The 21,927-nt window shown below is 42.4% G+C and overlaps 1 protein-coding gene across 2 annotated transcripts in view; it reads right to left on the bottom strand.

The window, feature by feature from the left end:
* PLCE1 (phospholipase C epsilon 1) overlaps nucleotides 1-21,927 on the bottom strand; it is a 346,476-nt gene that overhangs the window by 85,817 nt on the left and 238,732 nt on the right. For both annotated transcript variants that reach the window (XM_007963605.3, XM_007963609.3), the window contains 3 exons: nucleotides 15,403-15,548; nucleotides 8,211-8,469; nucleotides 6,429-6,634 (listed from right to left, as the gene is read on the bottom strand). In XM_007963605.3, coding sequence (XP_007961796.3) covers nucleotides 6,429-6,634; nucleotides 8,211-8,469; nucleotides 15,403-15,548 — 611 coding nt within the window. The remainder of the gene's footprint in view (nucleotides 1-6,428; nucleotides 6,635-8,210; nucleotides 8,470-15,402; nucleotides 15,549-21,927) is intronic.

The raw sequence follows: 21,927 nt of genomic DNA, 5'->3' as shown, positions 1-21,927 counted from the left end.
ACCCTCTTGAGGCCAGGAGTTCAAGACCAGCCTGGCCAACGTGGTGAAACACCACCTCTAATAAAAATACAAAAATTAGCTGGGCGTGGTGGCAGGCACCTGTAGTCCCAGCTACTTGGGAGGCTGAGGCACAAGAATTACTTGAACCCAGGAGGCTGAGCTTGTAGTGAGCAGTGAGCTGGCATTGTGCCACTGCATTCCAGCCTGGGCAACAGAACAAGACTCTGTCAAAACAACCACCACCACCACCAGCACCACCACCAAGATCTGGGGTTACATGATATTTTATACTCTTTTCCTAATGTTACTTCATATTATGAATTAATATTACTTCATTCACTTCATAAAAAGTGAAATAAGAAAAAAATCATTTGTGTCTTATTTAGCTCCATCCCTCTGAAATTGCTCTTGGTAACACTGGAAAACCAATACTTACGTCCTTGTACACAATGGCTTCATATATGCCTGCTCCAGTCATCCTGGGTTTAATATTAAACATCACCACCTGTTTGCTGTGTGACCTCATCAAAACACTCAACCTCTCTGAGCCTCACTATTAGATGGCAAAAAGACAATGCTCATCTCATAGAATAATGGTGAAGATCAAATAAAATAACAGTTGGAAAGCACTTAGCACAGCACCTGTCTTGGTAAAGTATACTCATTAAGTATAGGAAGACCAATTCGTTGCACTTTTCCTTTCTCACTTCCTCTTCTCTAGGCTATCTCAGCCCAGCTGTTCCTCTAGAGGGGCTTTCTTTTTTTTCTTTTTGGAGAAGGAGTCTTGCTCTGTTGCCCAGGCTGGAGTGCAGTGGCATAATCTCAGCTCACTGCAACCTCCGCCTCCTGGGTTCAAGTGATTCTCCTGCCTCAGCCTCCCAAGTAGCTGGGATTACAGGTACCCACAACCACACCCAGCCAAATTTTGTATTTTTAGTAGAGACGGGGTTTCACCGTCTTGGCCAGGCTGGTCTTGAACTCCTGACCTTGTGATCCACCTGCCTCAGCCTCCCAAAGTGCTGGGATTGTAGGGGTGAGCCACCACGCCTGGCCAAGGGGCTTTCTTCTGGGACCATTTCCACATTCTCCATGTCCTACTTCTTCTTCTTGTTTTAAGAGCAAAAAGGATTCAACTGGTGAGTGTTAGTACCCTTTAAAATACAACATGTAAATTTGGACATAGAACTTCTGATTTTAATCTAACAAGATAAATGGTGTTTTCCATATTCCATGTAATTTAAGTTCTGAGTTAAGTCAAGCATGTTCCAGTGAACTATTACAAGCATTATAAAAAAATAGTGTCTGGAAAGAAAAATTATAAGGCTTTTCTGGAGCCTGTTTCTGCTGCTCAGAGATGATGTAAGCTGGGAGAGAGGGGACGCTGTCTTTCTTGGAGTCAGTTTTTATTTTAAAATGCAAAAAAGAACTAATGCCAGATGGTAATAATTCCATTAAAAAGCAATCTTCCAGGGACTAATGCTCAAAATAAAATTGACAATTGTTTGTAATGAAATAAGTTCATTTCAAGCAGGAAACTAGTAGCTTTTGTCTCTTAGATGATATAGTGAATGTTATGCAATTTTGTGTCTGATTCTCTTAGAAGATAATTTCCTGTGAGTTTACAAGAAGGGATAAGGTGGAATGTTAAGACTTATTGAGGAATTAAATAATGTTAACTGAAGATCAAAGATGTGGTTTACCAGCAAAGAAAATACCTTATCAAACTCAGGTTGTATGACTTAAGGAGAGGAACAAGGAGTAAAAATAGAAGAAAGGTTTTTATCCTACTCCCAAAAAGCTTCCATGGTATCCTTCAGTTAGAAACCATAGACAAACACTTGTCTAATTTCCCTGATGAAAATTTTACACTGGGTGATCGACAGGTATTTGTTAACCTGGTTAAATATTTTCTTTGTAAGGGTTCATTTGCCTCCTGCAAATTTAACATAATTCCTTGAACATGAATCACCACGGGATAAACAAGCCTAATTTAATTTTTTAAGATAGAAGTAAACCTATGTCCTTTCCAAAGGATCTTGCTACAGTTGTTCTCTCTAATAAAATCTAGTGTTTTTAATGCTCTCTTCTGGAAAATTCTTGCTTTTAATTAACCTAGCACCTTCCTTGACTATAAGCATTCTCTTATTATATCTAAGTAGTTTGTGGGTTTTGGAACCAGCCTGCCTGAATTGAAATCCTGGCCCTGCTACCTATGAGAGTAAAATGGAACTGTCATGAAGATTAAATAATTTAATATGTGGAAAGCATTTAGGGCAGTGTTTGCTTAAACATAGGCTCTCAATAAACATTAGCATCTTAAATATTGCTAATATTGTTGTCTGGCTTGAGTTTACTAAGTTAGTATTATAGAACAAAGCCATCCATACAAATGGAGATTCTCTGTAAAAATAGTGTCCAAGTTTCAAGTTGGGATTTAAGTGAGAAACAAGCCTAAGGTGAAAGTTGTGCAGATAGTGGGAAAATGGCCTTTGTTACAAATCACAGACGCAAGATGGGTCTGAGGTGTTGGCCAGAGAAGTAGAAAGAGAAATACAGAATCCCAGGTATCCCCAGCAAAGCCGGGGAGTGAGACTGTATGAAAGTCTGGGCTGGGCTGAGGCAGCTGGTACAGATAAAGGATGTTGTGAGTTGGGCGTTGGTAAGGCTGAGGCCTGCCTGCATCTTTCCCTGTGGAGAATAACTGATTTCCTATCATTTTATGATTTGGGACATCCACATGCATACTTGTGTGTGTGTGGTTAATCCTGGTAACTATTATCTTTTCTCAGATATTCTGCTTAGCTTTCTTTTTTTCCTATCCCTGTGGGGTTGGATTATCATCCAGGCGTGTCTCTAATGAGGCTATTGCGATAGAAGGACACAGAAAATACCTCTTTGCAGTAAGGGAGAGGAAGATGACTGAGAGTTCTTCTGAAATGCTGACTGCTACCAAGGGTGTCCACACCTAAGTGCTGGAGCCCCCTGTATTAGTCCATTTTCACACTGTTATAAAGAACTGCCCGAGACTGGGTAATTTATGAAGGAAAGAGGTCTAATTAACTCACAGTTCAGCATGGCTGTGGAGGCCTCAGGAAACTTACAATCATGGTGGACGGTGAGGGGAAAGCAAGGCACCTTCTTCACAAGGTGGCAGGAAGGAGAATGAATGCAGGAGGAACAACCACACACTTATAAAACCATCAGATCTCCTGAGAACTCACTATCCTGAGAACACATGGGAGAAACCGCCCCCATGATTCAATTACCTCCACCTGGTCTCTCCCTTGACACGTGGGGATTATAGGGATTACAATTCAAGATGAGATTTTGGCTGGAGGCACAGCCAAACCATATCACCCTCAGAACTTCAGCTTGGCATTTTAAGGATGTGATGCACACATTAATCATGATAGCCACCATTTACATTGGCACTTAGAGTGTGCCATGCATTTTGCTTAATTTATATGCATCTCTCACATAATCCTCACAAAAACCCTATCAAGTAGTATTGTCATTTCCAGTTTACAGATGACAAAACTGGGGCTTAGTAAGATTCAGCTACCTACCTAGGTGACAGAAATAGTAAGAGGTGGTGTCAAAATTCAGTCCCAGGCAATGTGACTGGAAGGTTTGAGTTCTTAATCAGCTCAAGCAGCCTCCATTGTAGGTTTCTGTTATCATCTACTGATATCTCATTTCTCCAAATGTACAAATCCTTCTTAAGGTGCAGCATGCCAAAGAGGGTCAACAATATTGAAAATGACGACAATAAGAACTTGCAGCTCCTATATGACTCTATACTCTTCTCTACACACCTTCATACTCCTCATTTCTATTTCCCAACAATGGTGCCGCATACTACTCTTAGGTCTCCATGCCTTTGTATGTTTTTAAACATACAAAAGCATAGCTTATTTATTCTTTAGGCTCATAAACAAAAAAGTAATTATTAATGAGCATTATAATTCATATGAAATGTAATTGGAATGCTTTCAGAATTCAGATGTTCCTAATCTTCAGGAGTTAAACATAAAAAGAGGCTGAGGTTAGCCCCTCTACAATAAAAAGAAATGCCTTAAACATTGCAGGACAAAGGATCCTCCCCTGTGACTGAACAAATGGTCAGGCTCATGACCCAGCTCTACTGTTTATTAGTCAGGCAAGTGACTTCAGCTCGCTAGGCACAACTTCTTCATCTGTAAAGAAGTCAGACAAGCCTGCTTGAAGACCCCATTGACATTTCAAGACTTTTTCAGCTCAATTCCCTCCCTGCCGAGACCTTGAAGTGTGTTTTTTGTTGTTGTTGTAGAGAGAGGGTTTCACCATGTTGCCCAGGCTGCTCCTGAATTCCTGGACTCAAGTGATCTACCTGCCTTGGCCTCCCAAAGGGCTGGGATTACAGGCCTAAGCCACTGGGCCCAGCAAAAAGAAATCTTAAACTTTTTATAATCAGTTTTTGAGATTTCTATGAGTGTTTCTGGTGGTTTTCTGGCAGGAGTAGCTGTGAGGTTTGCGAAGAATTATAAGAGCACCCTGTAGGTGGGGTAAACCAAAGGACCATGAGATTGTCCCTTCTTTCTTTGCTGTAGTTTTCTCAGGGCTGATGGTTGCCAAGTGAACAGGGGCTAGAGGTTGCTGTTTGTAGAGTCTCTGTTTCAGTCAGATCAACAAAGCATAGCTCCTATGGGCTTTTCAATCTGCACGTCTTTGGCAGACATAACCCTGCACTGGACATTTTAACATGGGGCTCTCAATCAGGAATGGATTCCCAAGTCCCGGCAAGTGGCCACAGAAATAGTGCTTGCTGATCTGGTTTTGGTGAATTCCATTAAACAGTCCTACCACCTATCTTGTGTGTTGAGGTTCCTTTCAGAGTAGCAGTCACTTGAGGTAAGGAAGCTATCACTGGCACTTAAGTACACAAGTTTCAAAGTGAGGATTTCAATATGACTTCACAGGTCTTATAAAAGAAATATTTGCATTTTTGTGTTTTTCTCCCCTTCTAAGAGTGCTCACAGCAGGGTTTGGAAAATGGGCAGTGGAAGAGAAATGTTCTTAGGATGTAGAAGATAAAATGATTAGGAAGAAGACAAGAGACTGTGGAGAAGATTAGAGACAACAATTTCATAACAGGTGAAAATGATGCAAGAAAGTTACCACTTGAAGGAACTCCAAGGGAAAGGAAAGGATAGTCTAGGGGTCTGACACTCAGTAAAAGTGGCAGTCCTGAAGGTATTTTAGAAAGGTCAAATGACATACACACACGCACAAACACACACACAGCCCCAGATGAAGGTTATTGTAAAAAAAAGGCATATGAAATTCATTATTTTATCTATTTCTATCTGATAGGATTTAAGGAAGGAATTTCAGCCAGATACAGTACGAGGAAAAGGCATTTTTCTCCTAAACATCTGTTTAATTTTTCTTACAAATATTGTGAAACTTATAAAGAATTGTGATTTCCTCTTTCCTGTGACTGCTAGGAATCTCAGAACAAAATGTAGTCACTCTATAGACTACATAACATACATTTTTGTATGTTTTATTTTCTCCTATTCTTATTTTTCTTTAATACCCTCAATTATTCATATTTATTCTTAAAAGCATCTACAAAATCTTTTGTTGGAAGAAATAGATATATACATAGATGCTGAGAGAGAGAGAGAGAGAGAGAGAGAGATTAAGAACTTAAACGGCTCTGAGAGGCTTTCTGTGCAGATGTGCTTATTTGTAGAGGTCTTCTCTCTATACATAGATTGCCACTAATGTTAACAACCTGTTAAGTGAAAAATCTTTGAAACAATCTCTGAACAACTGGAATTACTGAACAATTAAAAAACCTGCAGATGCTTTGTGTGTGTAGGGTTAATTTTAACACAACTTACAGAGCAGCGTTTCTCAAAGTGAGATCATTAACCCTCGACTTAGAATCACCCAGAGGTTGGGAGAGGTAAAAATACTGATTTCTAGATATCACCCAGACCTAACTAAGTCAGTAGATTTGATTTAAAAATATCTTAATACCCACACCAGTACCCCACCCAAGAATTAAAAAAACCACTGTTACAAAAACTAGGAAATAAAAGATCACAGCTCTCCTCCTGAAATTTAATGTGTTGAATTCTTAGAAATGGCAGGATAGCTCTAGGTTTGTTTGCTTGTTTTTTTTTTTTTTCTTTTTAAAGGGGTAATAGATGGTAAGAAGTTAAATTATGAGCAGTAATTTTAGAACAAAGCAGCAAAATGAGAGAAGTAAATTTGAATTTGGAATTGGTAAAGTTTGAAGATAAAGAAGTGTGGCTTAATGATAAAAGTGGCAGGTTTTGATGAGGTGTCCATCTGAAACTAAGCTGAAGTAGGAAAGAACTCATCAACAGGAAAAAAGAAGACATGAGCATTCCTCACTTTTAACGTGTAAAACTTACTGCCATCGGCTTTTATCCTTCAAGGAACTTTTCCTGGAGCTGTTCCCTTCACTGGGGCTGTCCTCCTCGTCTGTCTCCAGACTTCGACTGCAGCTCCGGATGACCTGAAAGATGCTGTTGACAGTGGACTCCTTCTCCGAATTCTTTAAGCCATTTTGTCCCACTCGTTGTAAGAAATTATCTTGTCCACTGTAATCTGCTACAAACTACAGAAAAATATATCGAGAATTTGCTATTGCAACTTAATGTGCCTGGATAACCTACTTGGCTAGGGAAAAGAAATCATAACGTAATAAATAATGGCATTTGTGCCTATTTTATGGGAAAGAAAACAAGAGCCTCCAGGAAAAACATTTTTTCGTTTCACCACATGAAATATCAAAATTCACCCTTGTTTCCATTGAGACAACTTTAATCCCTCTAGGAATCGACACTCCACTTCAAATTTAAAACACAAAAAACAATATTATTTCAGGGCTCCCTAAGGAGAAGGTTAGCCAATTTGCAGAGGAAGGGCATGGTTATTTTATCCTTATAGTGAGAATTGAGAAAAACCATGAGTAAAGTATGCTATTCTACAGAACCAGATAAAATGACTGGGCCCAAGCAAAACACTGAGAAGAGGTGATGTTTTGCTTTATTTCTCACATGTTGTATAATAACACAGCGGCTTCTTCCTAGTTTTTAAGCTCTTTAAGCTCTTATTGCTTGTACAGTTGATCAGGAAGCTTCTCCCATCAGAGGTGAGAGCTATGTCTGGGATAAGAGATGTGGAGTTCCCTCTTCTTAAGACGTGAGGAAGCTGGAGGGATGTGGCCTGGGAGGCTTCCTTTAAGCGTTCTCCTCCATTTCTTGCCCTTTTATCCTAGCTCATAACCCAGAGAGATGTGGTGGTGTTGCCTGTACCTGTCAGGGGTTCTTAAGTCTTCCTGATATCAGGTGATGCCTTTGCTCCCAGGTGACACAGAAGAGGCTGAAGGTTGAAGAGAGTCTTCCCACTCCATGGAGAAGGCGTGTACATGACTGTGTGTGTGTGTGTGTGAGAAACGTCAGTAGTAGGTTCTGTTATCGTGGCAGGAATAATCCTAGATTTGGGTTTGGTCCCAGGTAAGGGACTTCTCAAAATCTCCATAAACTTCTTTCCATTTTAGTCACTTCTTTCATTTTAAATACCTTAGAGAGAGGTTTCCTTATCTTTTCCCTCCAGTTTCTCAATTCCCCGTCTCTCCAATGCCCAATGCCTTGGGTCAAAGCTCACACTATCCCTTCTGCTCTGGGAATCAGGAACAGGAGGCAATGAACCTGGGAGGAATGAGGCTCTGGAGATCAGGAGCCTGGAACTTGTCCCTACATGCATCTTCAGGCTCCCCAGCATCTTCCCACAAAGGATGAAAAGAAAGCAGTTTTTTCTTCCACTGATGTGGAAAACTTAATACTCTCGTTTGACTTTCTTTATCTCCTGCATCCAGACATTCCCACCCAATAAGAAAAACCTGTCAATCTTTAAAAACCACCAGAAAACAACACCCTTTTTGACTTGTACTTACACATTAAACCTAATACATTAAAACGAATTTCACAATACTATGTCCTATACAGTGCTAGTTCCACACATTCTTTTCCACAGAACTTCCGAGGATCTATGTGCTACCCAGAAACAATATAACAATTATTAACCTTGTGTTCAATCAGTGATCATTTCTTTGGTGAGTACAGACAGGGCCTGATGAGACAGCCAGCAACGGTGGCTCTTCAGGCCAGGATGATTGTGAAAGGCCTTACCTCTAAAGTTTCTTCTTGGGAATTGTACCGCGGGCATATCTTCATGAGGCCAGAGGCGCCGTCAAGCACTTCACAGAGCTCCTTCAGAAACACTCCACAGAACGGAACCACCTTACAGCCAGGGATGTGCAGGGCACGTGTCACCACCTTTCTGTACTCACAAGAGGACTCATGCTGGGCCATAGCATCCTTCAGGCTCCTCATGGTCTCAATATCAGACTGGTCCATAAACTGCCACATTTTTAAAACTTTTCTTGACCTATTGCGAGTAAATGACGTTTTTTAGACTCAAGAAGAAATAATATAGTTTACAGCAAGGAGCCTAAATTCCATACAAATTCATTCTCTTTACCAAGTTTTTTTTTTTTTTTTTTTTTTTTTGGTGGAGTCTCACTGTGTCGGCCCAGGCTGGAGTGTAGTGGCGCGATCTCGGCTCACTGCAACCTCTGCCTCCTGGGGTTCAAGCAATTCTCCTGCCTCTGCCTCCCTAGTAGCTGGGATTACAGGCATGTACCACCATGCCTGGCTAATTTTTGTATTTTTAGTAGAGATGGGGTGTTACCATGTTGGCCAGGCTGGTCTCGAACTCCTGACCTCAGGCTACCCAAGTGCCTCAGCTTCTCAAAGTGCTGGGATTACAGGCCACCATGGCCCGCCAAGTGTTCTTTACTTGTTAATATTTATGTAGGGTTCCTATCCCCACCTACTTCCCCAGATAATATGAATAATACTTTTGTAAATTGAAACTAAAAATTAAATAGGACAGATACAAACACAAATAGGGATATGGGACATGTTAGTTATGGAAGCTGGGCACTGAATGTAGGTTTGCGTTTTTCTGGCAGCTATGGCCAAAGAGGGAAAGTAGAGGGTAATATGGTTTGTACAGATATTGGTGGAGGAGGACTGCCTGGGGAAACCTGGCCCATCTGGTCCTCTTGATCTTTTAAATATTACTCTTGGATTAATCCAGTCCTTAGTGATCAATATGAAGCCTATTGTTTTCACCTCTTCCGTAGAAGTGATTTTTACTGAATCAAGTTTTGACATGAAGCCACCAGCCCATTTTTGGGGACCTTGTTGTAAAGTATTATTTGCATAACAGGATGTTAAGTGGGACTTTCCCTATTCTGAAACTCCTGCTGAGACCCACAGGTGACAGTGCACCACATCTTCTAAAGAGAGGCCCCCTAACAAGGTGTTACCTGAACTGCTTTGCCCAGAGTGGTCTCCCACTCTCCTTTGGCCCATGCAGAGAAAGTGGATCTGAGCAGATAGCTTGGGAATATTTCTCTGGGGACAATTGTGGGAGGGCTCACCCTTCTGTAAGAGGACAAGGTCACCCCAAGTGAATTCCATGGGGACACCGACCTGTGTCCTGGGCAGTCTGTGGATCACAAGAACTGGTGCATGACTCTTGCCTAAAGATTTGAGGCTAGCTGGAGCTGCCTGATGGCAAAGGGAGAGAAAAGATTCCAGTAGACATGTCCTGTGCTTGCAGAGTTGGGAGGGCAATGTGCTATTTCCTGTGAGTCAGGAGGGGATACCGTGCAAAGAGGTGGGGCTGGAGCTGTCTTGAAGGGTCTGCCTGCCAAAAGGTGAGACCCTAGCAGAAAGGGCCTGTGAGGACAGGACCTGGGGGGGCGGTGAGGAATAAGAGGTTGACCAGAGGGTACACTGCATTTTGCTAGGTAATGCTGCAGTGGGGAGGTGGAAAAAATTAGAGAGAGTAACTAGTAAGAAAACCTAAAAGCACCCCCCATTGGTCTCTGTGAGGGCACCAAGGCCAGCACAACTGCCCCATCAAGTAAGACTCTGTGCTCCCTCTATCCCCATCCTCTCCCCTCTCCTCTCCTGTCCACTTTTTTTCTGCAGACATCCAGTTGCAGGGAAAAGTAAGAAAAAAAGACAAATTATATCTTCCCCACTACTACAAGTCTCTGAGACTGGTTGTGTTGTGAAACACAGAGAAAGGAAGAAGATATATATTGAATGAGATATTAAAATTTTGATTTAGATTAACTGGATTACAAAATCACTGTGTAATATAGAAGACATCCAAAGACATAAAGAAGTACAACATGACAAACACCCACGTGCCAATCTCCCAGTTTAAAAAATCAAACATCAACAATGTGGTTGAGGCCCTAGTGTATTCCTCCAAGAGCACATACTCTATTCTTCCCTCACCAGACAGGACCACCACTGGGACTTTGGGGTTCTCCTTTCCTTAAAATTCTTCGTACTTTTTCAACATATGCATCTATCACCAAGCAAGTTACAGAATTGTGTATTTTTAAACTTTATGTAAATAGTATCACATAGTAGATACTCTTAGACCAGGGGTCCCCAGGCCCTGGGCCGCAGACCAGTACTGGTTCATGGCCTGTTAGGAACTGGGCCACACAGCAGGAGATGAGCAGCGGGTGAGCAAGCATTACAGCTTGAGCTCTGCCTGCTATCAGGTCAGCAGCGGCATTAGATTCTCATAGGAGTGTAAACCCTACTGTGAACTGTGCATGTAAGGGATCTAGGCTGCATGCTCCTCATGAGAATCTAATGCCTGATGATCTGAGGGGGAACGGTTTCATCCAGAAACCATTTCCCCCTACCCTTACATCCCCAGTCTGCGGAAAAATTGTCTTTCATGAAACTGGTCTCTGGTGCTAAAAAGGCTGGGGATCCCTGTCTTAAACAACTTGTTTTTTTTTTTTTTTGTTTTTTTTTTGTTTTTTTTTTTTTAAACAGCCTTAAGTTTGCAAGACTCATTCATGTTCAAGAGCACAGGGGAATGAGATTGTGTGTTAATTGGGAAAGTGACTGGAAAAGCTACAGGATCTCTCAATGTAGCATCATCCAGGGTTGTGGGAGGGAGAGCCGGTTGGAAGCTTTGAAAGGCAATCAGATCAGAAAAGTAAAAGCATATTATGATTTCATCCTACTAAATCCAGCTTCTCCTATAACTGGATTCTTATAAGAGAGTGAGAATTCTTTTTTGGGGAATGAAGTGGGGGTAAAAACAAATGAAGTGAATGAATGAGACATGGTTCTCACTGGTTTCTTATTGTGTGAGTAATGGAGTAGTTATGGTTCACTTGGGGGCAAAGGGCAAACTTCAGCAAAGATCAATTCTTCATTGTTGAATTGAGAATTGACACTATTTTAAAAACTTTTATTCATCTTTATGATTATAAAGATTCTAGATACTCATTGTAGAAAATCTAGAAAATATCAAAAATATAGCAAACCCACTTACAATTCTACCATACACAGACATTCCTTCCAGTATTTATCTTATTCTTATCTATATGGGTATATAAATATTGCTGAGGTTATTAGGGATAGAGAGCTTTGTTCCCAGATAGATTCATGTATTATGTGTCACCTGCTTTCCAATGATATAAAAACTTTTCAGGCCAGGTGCAGTGGCTCATGCCTATAATCTCAGCACTTTGGGAGGCTGAAGCAGGGGAGATCACTTGAAGCCAGGAGCTCCAGACCAGCCTAGGAAATGCAAAAAGACTCCATTTCTTAAAAAATTAAAAAAAATAGCTATTGTGCTTGTACACTCCTTGTAGACCTAGCTACTTGGAAGCCAAAGTGGGAAGATTGCTTAAGCCCAGGGTAAGAGGTTACAGTGAGCTATGATCCTGCCCCTGCACTCCAGCCTGGGTGATACAGTAAGATCTTATCTCTTAAAAATTTATTTTTTTACCTCATGCCTGTAATCCTAGCACTTTGGGAGGCTGAGGCATGTGGATCACTTGAGGTCAGGAGTTCAAGATCAGTCTGGCCAACATGTTGAAATTCCGTCTCTAGTAAAAATACAAAAAAATTAGCAGGATGTGGTGGCAGGTGCCTGTAATCCCAGCTACTTGGGAGGGTGAGGCAGAGGAATTGCTCAAACCTGGGAGGTGGAGGTTGTAGTGAGCCAAGATTGCACCATTGCACTCCAGCCTGGGCAACAGAGTGAGACTCTGTTTCAAAAAAAAATGTTTTTTTACAAACATCATTTTTGATGGCTATTTAATATTCCATTATCTGGATGCAACATATTGTTTCCTTTAGCTATTTTCCTATGTTGTTCATTTGGGTTATTTTAAACTGACACAATAACTAAGTAAATATTCTTGATTGTAAATCTTTGTACTTCTTACTAGTGGCTTAAAAGAGCTAAGAATTTAGAGGAGGCAAAATGTACAACGTCTATAAAAAACCAAAGTCACTTAACAACAAGTATGCTTTATCTTCCCATTTAATTTCTTAATAAAAAAAAAATCAGCCAGGCATGGTGGCTCACACCTGTAATCCCAGCACTTTGGGTGGCCGAGGTGGGCGGATCACTTGAGGTTGGGAGTTCGAGAGCAGCCTGACCAATAGGGAGAAACCCCATCTCTACTAAAAAAAAAAAACAAAAAACAAAAAACAAAAAACAAAATTAGCCAGGCGTGGTGGTGCATGCCTGTAATCCCAGCTACTTGGGAGGCTGAGGCAGGAGAATTGCTTGAACCTGGGAGGCAGAGGTTGCAGTGAGCCGAGATCATGCCATTGCAGTCCAGCCTGGGCAACAAGAGCAAAACTGTCTCAAAAAATAAAATAAAATAAAATAAAATAAAATTAAAAAATCTCTATTATGTTGATAATAGTTAATCGCTTGGAACCTAAACACTTTCAAGCCTAAAAATGCACACATAAGCTCTGCCTTCATAATCATTGCAACGTAACAGTATCTGGCCACTTATCTCCTGTGTACAGAATAGCTGTCAACAAAAAACCTATTATACCTGGTACTTTCACCTATTTATCTGTAAAGATCAGTTTAGTTTTAAGCCAAACACAGGAGCATGAAACTAGGCAGCAGTGGATCCGGGGTATGAGCCAAAATGCATTGGGATCAGTGTTGAGGTCTGTCCTGGTTCGAGATTATTCCTCATTTAGGGAAATCACCAGACTTTACGGTCTTCTTGAATTTTGGATTTAAACTCAGCTGAATCTTACAGTCCCATTCACTCTAGGCCTCCATAGGTCATTCTGAGGCCATTCTTGTAATAAGAGAATCTAGAACATGGTATGTGGTAGCCAGCCTCCAAGATGGCCTCCCATGGTCCACACCTCCTGATTTTGTGGCTTTGTGCAGTCCCCACCCACAAGGAATCCATGCTGGTCCTATGTGATCAGTACAATATGGCAGGAGTGACTGTGTGTGATTCCTGAGGCTCGCATATAAAAGGCATCGCAGCCTCTGCCTCCCTCTCTTGGATCGTTCACTTCGGAAGGAGCCAGTCACCGTGCTGTAATGACAGTCATGTTGTGGGGTCAGGAAGCGAGGTCCCTGGCCAACAGCCAGCACCAACTTGCCAGACACAGAATGATAAGCATCATTAAAATAAAATAACTTTATCAAAATATGATAATTATTTTCTTAAAAGAAATGTAATACACATTTTCTTTTTTCTTTCTTTCTTTTTTGTTTTCTGAGATGGAGTTTCCCTCTTATTGCCCAGACTGGAGTGCAATGGCACGATCTCCGCTCACTGCGACCTCTGCCTTCTGGGTTCAGGTGATTCTCCTGCCTCAGCCTCCTGAGCAGCGGGGATTATAGGCGCCTGCTACCACGCCCAGCTAATTTTTGTATTTTTAGTAGAGATGGTGTTTTACCATGTTGGCCAGGTTGGTCTTGAACTCCTGACCTCAGGTGATCTACCCACCTTGGCCTCCCAAAGTGCTGGGATTACAGGCGTGAGCCACCATGCCCAGGCTACATGTTTTCTTTATAGAAAATTGATCACAAAGAGAATCGAAATCATCCGGATATAGCCTTCTATTCTCCAAGGCTTTTTTTTTTTTTTCTCTCCCACTTTTTCCTTCTTTTGAGCCATGCCTTATGCATTTGTATGACTATTTTAAATGTCAAGGACATGATCATTTGGGTTTACTCTTAGTTAAGAAAGTTGAAAAGGACAAAAAAAAAAAAAAATTAGAACTCTGGGAGCTGTCATCTCCTCCCCCAACCCAGAATCCCTACATAGGGACCTGGAGAATCAAAGAAAAATCTCAGTAATGTTATGAAGTAAAATTCATTTGTAGTGAGAACCCTCATGAGGATGGTGAATCTCAGGAAGCAATAACAATAACAATAACAATAGCTTCTCTTTATGAGGCCTTACCATACACCAGGCACATGTGTCAAATACTTTATTTCACTGAATTCTACCTAAACATGTAGGTGCTTTTTAGTATTATCCCCATTTTGCAGACAAAATAACTGAGGCTCAATGAAGTCAAGTACCTTGCCCAGATCACACAGCTATTCCTTGGGGGAACTAGGATTTGATTCCCTGTGATTCTGACTTAAGAACTCATGCTCTTCTTCCTCACATACCATGCTGCCTCACATAGGAGTAAGAATAGTTACTTTCTGCCAGGTAACTAAGGCTAAAAGGGGATAAAGCAGGCGACTTGAGGAACAGAATGGTGATTTTGTTACTAGCTTGATGGAAAAGGCATAAGAGCAGGATATCATAGTGGTCAAGACCATAGGCTCCAAAATCAAGGTTGCCTGCATTCCCAGCAATGCCAGGTGACCTTGGGTGAATGACTTAATTTCTCTTAACCTTAGCTTCCTCTTTCATATAATGTGGGAATAATAATAGTATCTACCTGATAAACCTGTTTTGAGAATTAAAAGATACAATATAGGGAATGTGCATAGCCCATACTTGACATAAAGTGTTTGATAATAATGAGAGCTAGCATTATTGGAGGCCTGTTGTCAATGCTAGCCACTGTAATTACTAAGGGCAGTTGGTCTATAGCATACAGCCCTGGAACACTACATAAGGCAGGCCTGAAAAGAGGCAGATAACAGTGGGGTTTATAGGACAGGAAGGGGAATAGTCAATGGTGGGGTTGATGGGTTATGCAACCAAGTAATTTCACTTGGCTTGGCCAAGAACACAGAATCATAGCAGACCCAGTGAAGCAGGATTGTGACTGGCCCACAGGGGCTGAATTCTGCAGCATCTTTGAGGGACAGGGCCTGTGGTGCTGAAAGAAGATAATATATTTCCCAAGATAACAATTTCCAATTACCTGGCTTGGGAAAAGGTGACTCCATGGACAATTAACTCGGAGCCATTTAGGTGATGAGAAGCAACTGTGCCAAGATAACCGTATTCCCCACTGACTATACCTGAGGCCAGCCAAGAACTCCATGACAGCGTTGTAATTGCCCATGTTCCAGCAGCATTTGGCCACATGCACCAAATATGAAAAGACTTCTCGCTTCTCCTCCATGGAGCCTGCCGTGAGGATCAGCCATGTCACCCAGGAGCTCACCTACAAAACACACAGAGACATTCACAGGAATTATGTCCTAGAAGTTTGGCATTTTTTTTCCAAAAGTATTCTTTGTTTTTCTAAAAATACCAATTTGGTATTAGGAAATGAAAGACCTATAGGTCCTTAATCTCTTATAACTCTCTCTTTATTTTCTTTAAAACAAGAAGGCTGAAAAAGGCAATTCATAAAATCCTTTGATCGAAAAAATGTCTTGAGACTATAAGAAAATAAGGCCTAAGGATAATTTTGATTGAAAGATATTTGACTGATGGACATTAAAATGAAATGTACTTAACCCATCAATTAAAGACATTTACTAAGTATTAAAATACATAATATCAAATGAAAAATAAAAACATTTTTAAACAATCTTTTACAAATGCCTTATCTATTATGCTCCTCAAATGACAAAATAATAAGAACAAATATTTATAGAGCACTTATTATGTGCCAGGAACCATTCTAAGCACTTTACCTATATTGCCTCACTTATCTCTCACAACAATTCTAAGAGTCAGGGACTGTTATTGTCCTCAGGGATGTATGTAAGGTCTTCAGCCATACTGACAGTAGCAAAGCCTAGGTTTGAACTTAGGGTATCTGCTCCAGAGGTTGCACTATCAACCACTCACAAATGCCTGATGTGTTTACACAAACTCTAATGTTCTCCAGTTCTGGGCTTAAAGTTCTTCTAATGCGATTTGTTTTTCCTGCTACACAGACTGGAGGATAATATTTTTAAATGATCCATGTCTACACCTTCCCCTTATGATATGCAGCCTCTAAATCATCTGCTTCTGATCTAAGATTTTTTTGCTGCCACCTTTTCTTTTGTGCTTGGATGCTGGTGTCCACCTAAGTTACCTTCTTTATCCTGACTAGCATGTGGGTTGATAAACTTGATTGTTAACAGAACCAAAGTCTTGGTCTCACATGGCCCTACTAGCTCCACTTGGTTCAGCATCAGCGCTGAAGCCTGAGCAGCGACACTTTTCTCTGGCCTAAGTGAGAGAGGCCAGAACAGAGAGTTTATGGTGCCCATGACAACTGCAGGAAATAGGAGCTCAAGGTCAATAGCATACTGCGTATAAGTGGATAAAATGATAAGAATTAATGGCATTGAGTGCTGGCAGCAACCACAGAGGGCAGTGCAACCCCATTTTTCCAGATCGAGAATCCACGGCTCATGGGAGAAGTGACTTTTCAAGGTCACAATTCTCATTGGTATCAAAAGTAGAACTCCCAGCTCAGTGCTCTTTCATCTGATGAAAGTTGACAGTTTCTTTCTTTTTTTTTTTTTCTTTTTTTTTAGACGGAGTGTTGCTCTGTCGCCCAAGCTGGAGTGCAATGGCATGATCTTGGCTCACTGCAACCTCGAGTAACTGGGATTACAGGGCCCGCCACCACGCCTGGCTAGTTTTTATATTTTTAGTAGAGATGGGGTTCATCATGTTGGCCAGGCTGGTCTCGAACTCCTGACCTCAAGATATCCACCCACCTCAGTCTCCCAAAGTGCTGGGATTATGGTGTGAGCCACCGTGCCCGGCCAAAAGGTGAGTTTTTTTGGACTTGGCTCTGGGCAGGTCCTCCTAAGCACTCAGTTTGGAGCTGCACATGTGAAGGCAGAGCAGGAATAAAAGGAGAAAATACTGAGAAGAGTCCAAAATAAGCGCAAAGAGATGAAAAAACAAAATGAATGGTTGCTCACACCTCTTTCCTATCCCTACATAGAAACAAACAGGAAAATCAGACCAACAGGGAGTTTTAGTGATAAAACAGGTCTATTCTCTGGTATGAGCCAGAGGCACTGGAGTAATTAATAATCTTCCTCTTCCCTTCTGAAACAGACTGAAGTAAAACATGCTGGGCTACCTGCCACCCCCAAGCCCAGTCCTGAGCCTGGTGGGCTCCCAGCATGTGCCTCTGCCCTCCATCTGTTCTGGACTTCACTGGGCCCTCGGGTGGCATCAGGAGAACAGGTCTGGAATCAGACCCTTGGGACAGACCCTGGTCCACATCATTCCAGGAACTGTCTGGGATTCCTAGTGCTGACCCCTCTCCCGCAGCTACGAGTAACCCCTTGCTCACAGTCTCCATGCCTGTCCTCTCACTTGGTTCCTTGGTTACAAGTCACCTTTGTGAAACCCGGCTCACTAGAGCAAGAAATTATTTTGCTAACGGAGACTGAGTCATTGGTGATTCCATCTAATTCTTCCTTTAGTCTGACTGGCTTTTGATGAGCCCTATCCTACAATGGGAAACCATCAGCAAACACTTAGCATCATAACCCTACTGACTCTGAGTTAGAAATTCAAACACGTCTCACAAATAAAAATGAGGTCCTGAAAATGAAAAAAACAGTTTCTCAAAGCCACCCAACTCATTAGTTGTTGAGGCCTCTGGCCACATTGTCTCCATGGCTTTAGCTCCTTTCTGGTTGAAATTGATGGCAAATCAGGGTCTCTGGAAAGTCGTCATTCTTTCAGGCTGTTCTGATACCATGCATTGACTTACTAGTCCAGCGGCTGGAAATGGTTAACTCACCTCCCCCTGGAGAGGTCTGCTTCACAGAGCAGGTGGAGACCACCACTTGGTTTGTGTCACAATCCTGATCACTCATCCAGATTTATTTCCTATCAGTCAAATCATTTTCCATATACTTTCCCACAACGCGAGGAAAAAAATAGCGATACCATATTTCACATGGAAACCTAATTTAAACCAACTGTTCCATTGCCGAGTATGAGTCCCCAGGGCCCTCGTTGTTGAGATTATGTAAGCACTGTTATCATAAACATACACACACAGACACACACACACACACCCCCCCAACATCTGCTTACAAGCCTCATGGACAATTCTTATTATGGTCTGATGTATTCATAACTTTATAAGCATTAAGTGGTGACAGGGTCACCACTAATTATAAAATAATAAATGACAAAAAAAGGAAATGAAGATTCAGTGACAAATGTCAAAATGTTAACCAAAGCATAAAAGATGGTCACATTTACTAGATGGAAAATGGGATGTGTTGTCAATTCAGAAAGAATTTCAGGACACTGCAATCACATAGAAAAACAAAAAAAAAATTATATAAATATAAAGTACTATGGTTTAGGCATAGGGAGTGCTACTAGAGCAGAAAGGTGCTATCGGTAGCAGATTATTTTGCTTATTTCAACAGCAAGCACAGAATGAGGAAAGAATCTGGCCCCCAGCCCAATTCTTTAAGCACCTCTCCCAGAAGGTGCTGGGCTAATCCTGACATCATAACCCCCTGGACCATGCCCACAACTCCTCCACAACTGACCCTCCCAAAATATCTTTTTTTCCTTCCTTTTGCTTTTCTCAGTACTCTTAGGCTTAGCCAAACAGAACAGTTTGCTCCCGCTCCTCACATCAAATACCTTATTGGTGTCACACACACTCAGTTTGGAAGGAATGTTCTTGCATCATTCAAAATGACCTTTCCCTGGTCCACCATGTCTTACTTGTGTCCTCTGTAAAGCCAAATCTTTACTTTGGCCCACCAGGCCCCTGTCCATTCTCCAACCACCTCACTTCTCCCCTACATCCCTCCTTTTAGGGAGGTAAACTAGGCTTTTTAACATCTCAGGAATCTTGAACTGGTTGTTCCTTCTGCAGGAAGGCTTCCCCATCAGCCCAGATTCATTTTTTCTAAATTTTAAAAATTTATTTATTTATTTATTTATTTTGTAGAGATGGAGTATCACTATATTACCCAGGCTGATCTTGAACTCCTGGCCTCAAGTGATCCTCCCACTTCCGCTTCCATAGCATTGGGATTACAGATGAGCCACCACACATGGCCTGTCATTTTACTCATCTAACCCTACTCATCCTTTAGGCAGCACTGTCCTGAGACCACGCCATCAGGATCCTGCCCTGGACCCCAGGCTTCAGAAGGCTCCACACTGGCTGTCGTCCAGCTGTGCCCTCCCCATAGAGTAAGAAGTCTATGGGGTGGAGGGGACGTGCCTGTCCACAGGCTGCACACTCACTTCTAGATAATGTATCCCTTGTAAACCCAGGCCTCCCAAATTCCCTGTCCAAACAGCACCAAGCCCACTGCTGGTCTGCAAGGGCTGTTGATTTGGATCAGTCCTTCAGAGGGTAGATTGTAACCCCTAGGCCTAAAGCCAGGCCAGAGGGCAGTGGGGGTGGGGGTGATGTGTGGACAGGGTTTGAACACGAGGCCTGAGGTATCCACACTCTGCCACACAAGCCAGGATGGGAAGAGAAGGTGGGAAGGCCAACATGCTGGGGCCTCCCTTGTACTCGCGCCCTGGTCCCCTAAAGGAAAGGGTAAGGCTGCCTTCAGGAGTCTGATAAAAACATCGTTTTCTTGAGCAGAACTTCCTTGACTTCCCACCTGGAGTGTGTCCACTCACTGTGTGCTCTGTGGTGCCCCCACATCACCCTGACCCTGGCGCACATTTAGTGCTGTGATCCTCATGAAGGCAGATGCTGGATCTGCTATGCTCACAGGTAAGCAGCAGTGTCGGTGACCTGTCAGGATCTGCCCTCAGTAAGTTTAAACAAGAGTCGACGAAGGAGTGAACATATGAATGAATGAATGAATGAATGAATGAATGAATGAATGAAACTTAGCTTCTCTAGGGAGGCTTTTCTTATGGTTCACACCTTCCATTCCATTTCTTCCTATTTCTCTTTGACTTAACGTAGGACCTTGAGTCCAAAGTTTCACTTGGATTCTCACCACTGCATGGTTTTGCCTCTGGTTTATTTTTGTTATATTTGTGTGCCTGACTCTTTCACATGGGTCTGTTCTGTCTCCCCCAGCAGACCCTTAGACCTCCAGGACAGGGACCATCTTTCCCACATTTCCAGCATGGAGTTGCTCAGTGTCTCTGGCAGATAGGCAGGCCATCCAGAGTCCCAGGAGGCCGTGGGCAGGGAGGATTCTCAGCTTCCAAACGCTCAGGGATTATATTTGGGAAAAGGCCTGAATACTTCCCAGTGCTGTTCCCAGGTCCAGAAAAAGGAGACAAATGACATTCTGCCAAAAAGTTTCTTGAATATGCCAAGCAGATGTTTTCATAGAGATGATCATTTGTAATGGGTATCTGGTCGCTCTAACTGCAAAGGTTGAACTCAAATGGTAAAGTCTACAAAATACAATGAAAGTCTAGACAGAGCTACTTTCTTTCTTTCTTTTTTTTTTTTTTTTAGACAGAGCTTCCCTCTTGTTGCCCAGCTGTAGTGCAATGGCGCAATCTTGGCTCACTGCAACCTCCGCCTCCTGGGTTCAAGTGATTCTCCTGTCTCAGCCTCCCGAGCAGCTGGAATTACAGGCATGCATCACCACGCCTGGCTAATTTTGTATTTTTAGTAAAGACAGGGTTTCTCCATGTTGGTCAGGCTGGTGTTGAACTCCCGACCTCAGGTGATCCACCCATCTGGGCCTCCCAAAGTGCTGGGATTACAGGCGTAAGCCACCACACCTGGCTACGACAAAGCTACTTTCAAGTAGTTTATGTGTAGTGCACATCCATACCTATCCTCCATAGAGCTTTACTAAAACATCTTGACTAGCACATGTGGGCATGTACACATACACAACATGCACATGTGTGCATGCACAGTCCCATACACACACACACACACATACACACACACACCCCTGCATAGGCAGTGCTTCTCAAATGTGGAACACTGATATCAGAAGCGCTGGGGGTGGTGTTTGGGTGTTCGTTCAAATGTAGATTCCAAGGCCTCACTCAGACTGAGAAATCAGGCTCTCTTAAGGCCAGAGATCAATAATTTGCATTTTTAGATAAACTCCCTGGTGAGTCTTATATGCACTGGAGTTTGAAAACTCACCCAGGGGCTCAGTGACTTTTTTCTGCACCCCAGGGCCTTGAGTCAGAGCTCAGGTATCATTTCTGTAGTACTAGTACAAAACTATAAATCACCTCTCTGGCCTCGCCTGTTAACTGTACCTGAGACTGAAACTGGAACCCATCTGGAACAAGGGGAAGCTGCGGGGAGGCAGCACAGCATAGTGGCGGAGCCCGGCGCTGGAGGTGGGTGGACCTGCGTAGTTTCCTGTGCGTGCCCCTGAGGCAAGCCGTCTAACTGCTCTGAGCCCTGATTCCCTTTTCAGTAAAATGGGCATACTGTTTACCTCCCAACATTGTTGTGAGGGTGCAGTTGGAGAGTATATCTAAAGATCTCAGCATGATGCTTAGTGTGCAGTTAAGGGCTTGACAGATGTTCACTACTGTGACTGCTCTGCTGCTGCTAGCACTGTTGTAGAGAAGCTGAATTCCAGGTAACAGGACACAGAAATCCTGAAGACTGGAATCTCTAAATCCCACTTCCTAACTAA

The sequence above is a fragment of the Chlorocebus sabaeus genome, chromosome 9 (assembly GCF_047675955.1).
Source record: "Chlorocebus sabaeus isolate Y175 chromosome 9, mChlSab1.0.hap1, whole genome shotgun sequence".
Lineage (NCBI taxonomy): Eukaryota > Metazoa > Chordata > Mammalia > Primates > Cercopithecidae > Chlorocebus > Chlorocebus sabaeus.
This window is presented reverse-complemented; position numbering and strand designations above follow the sequence as displayed.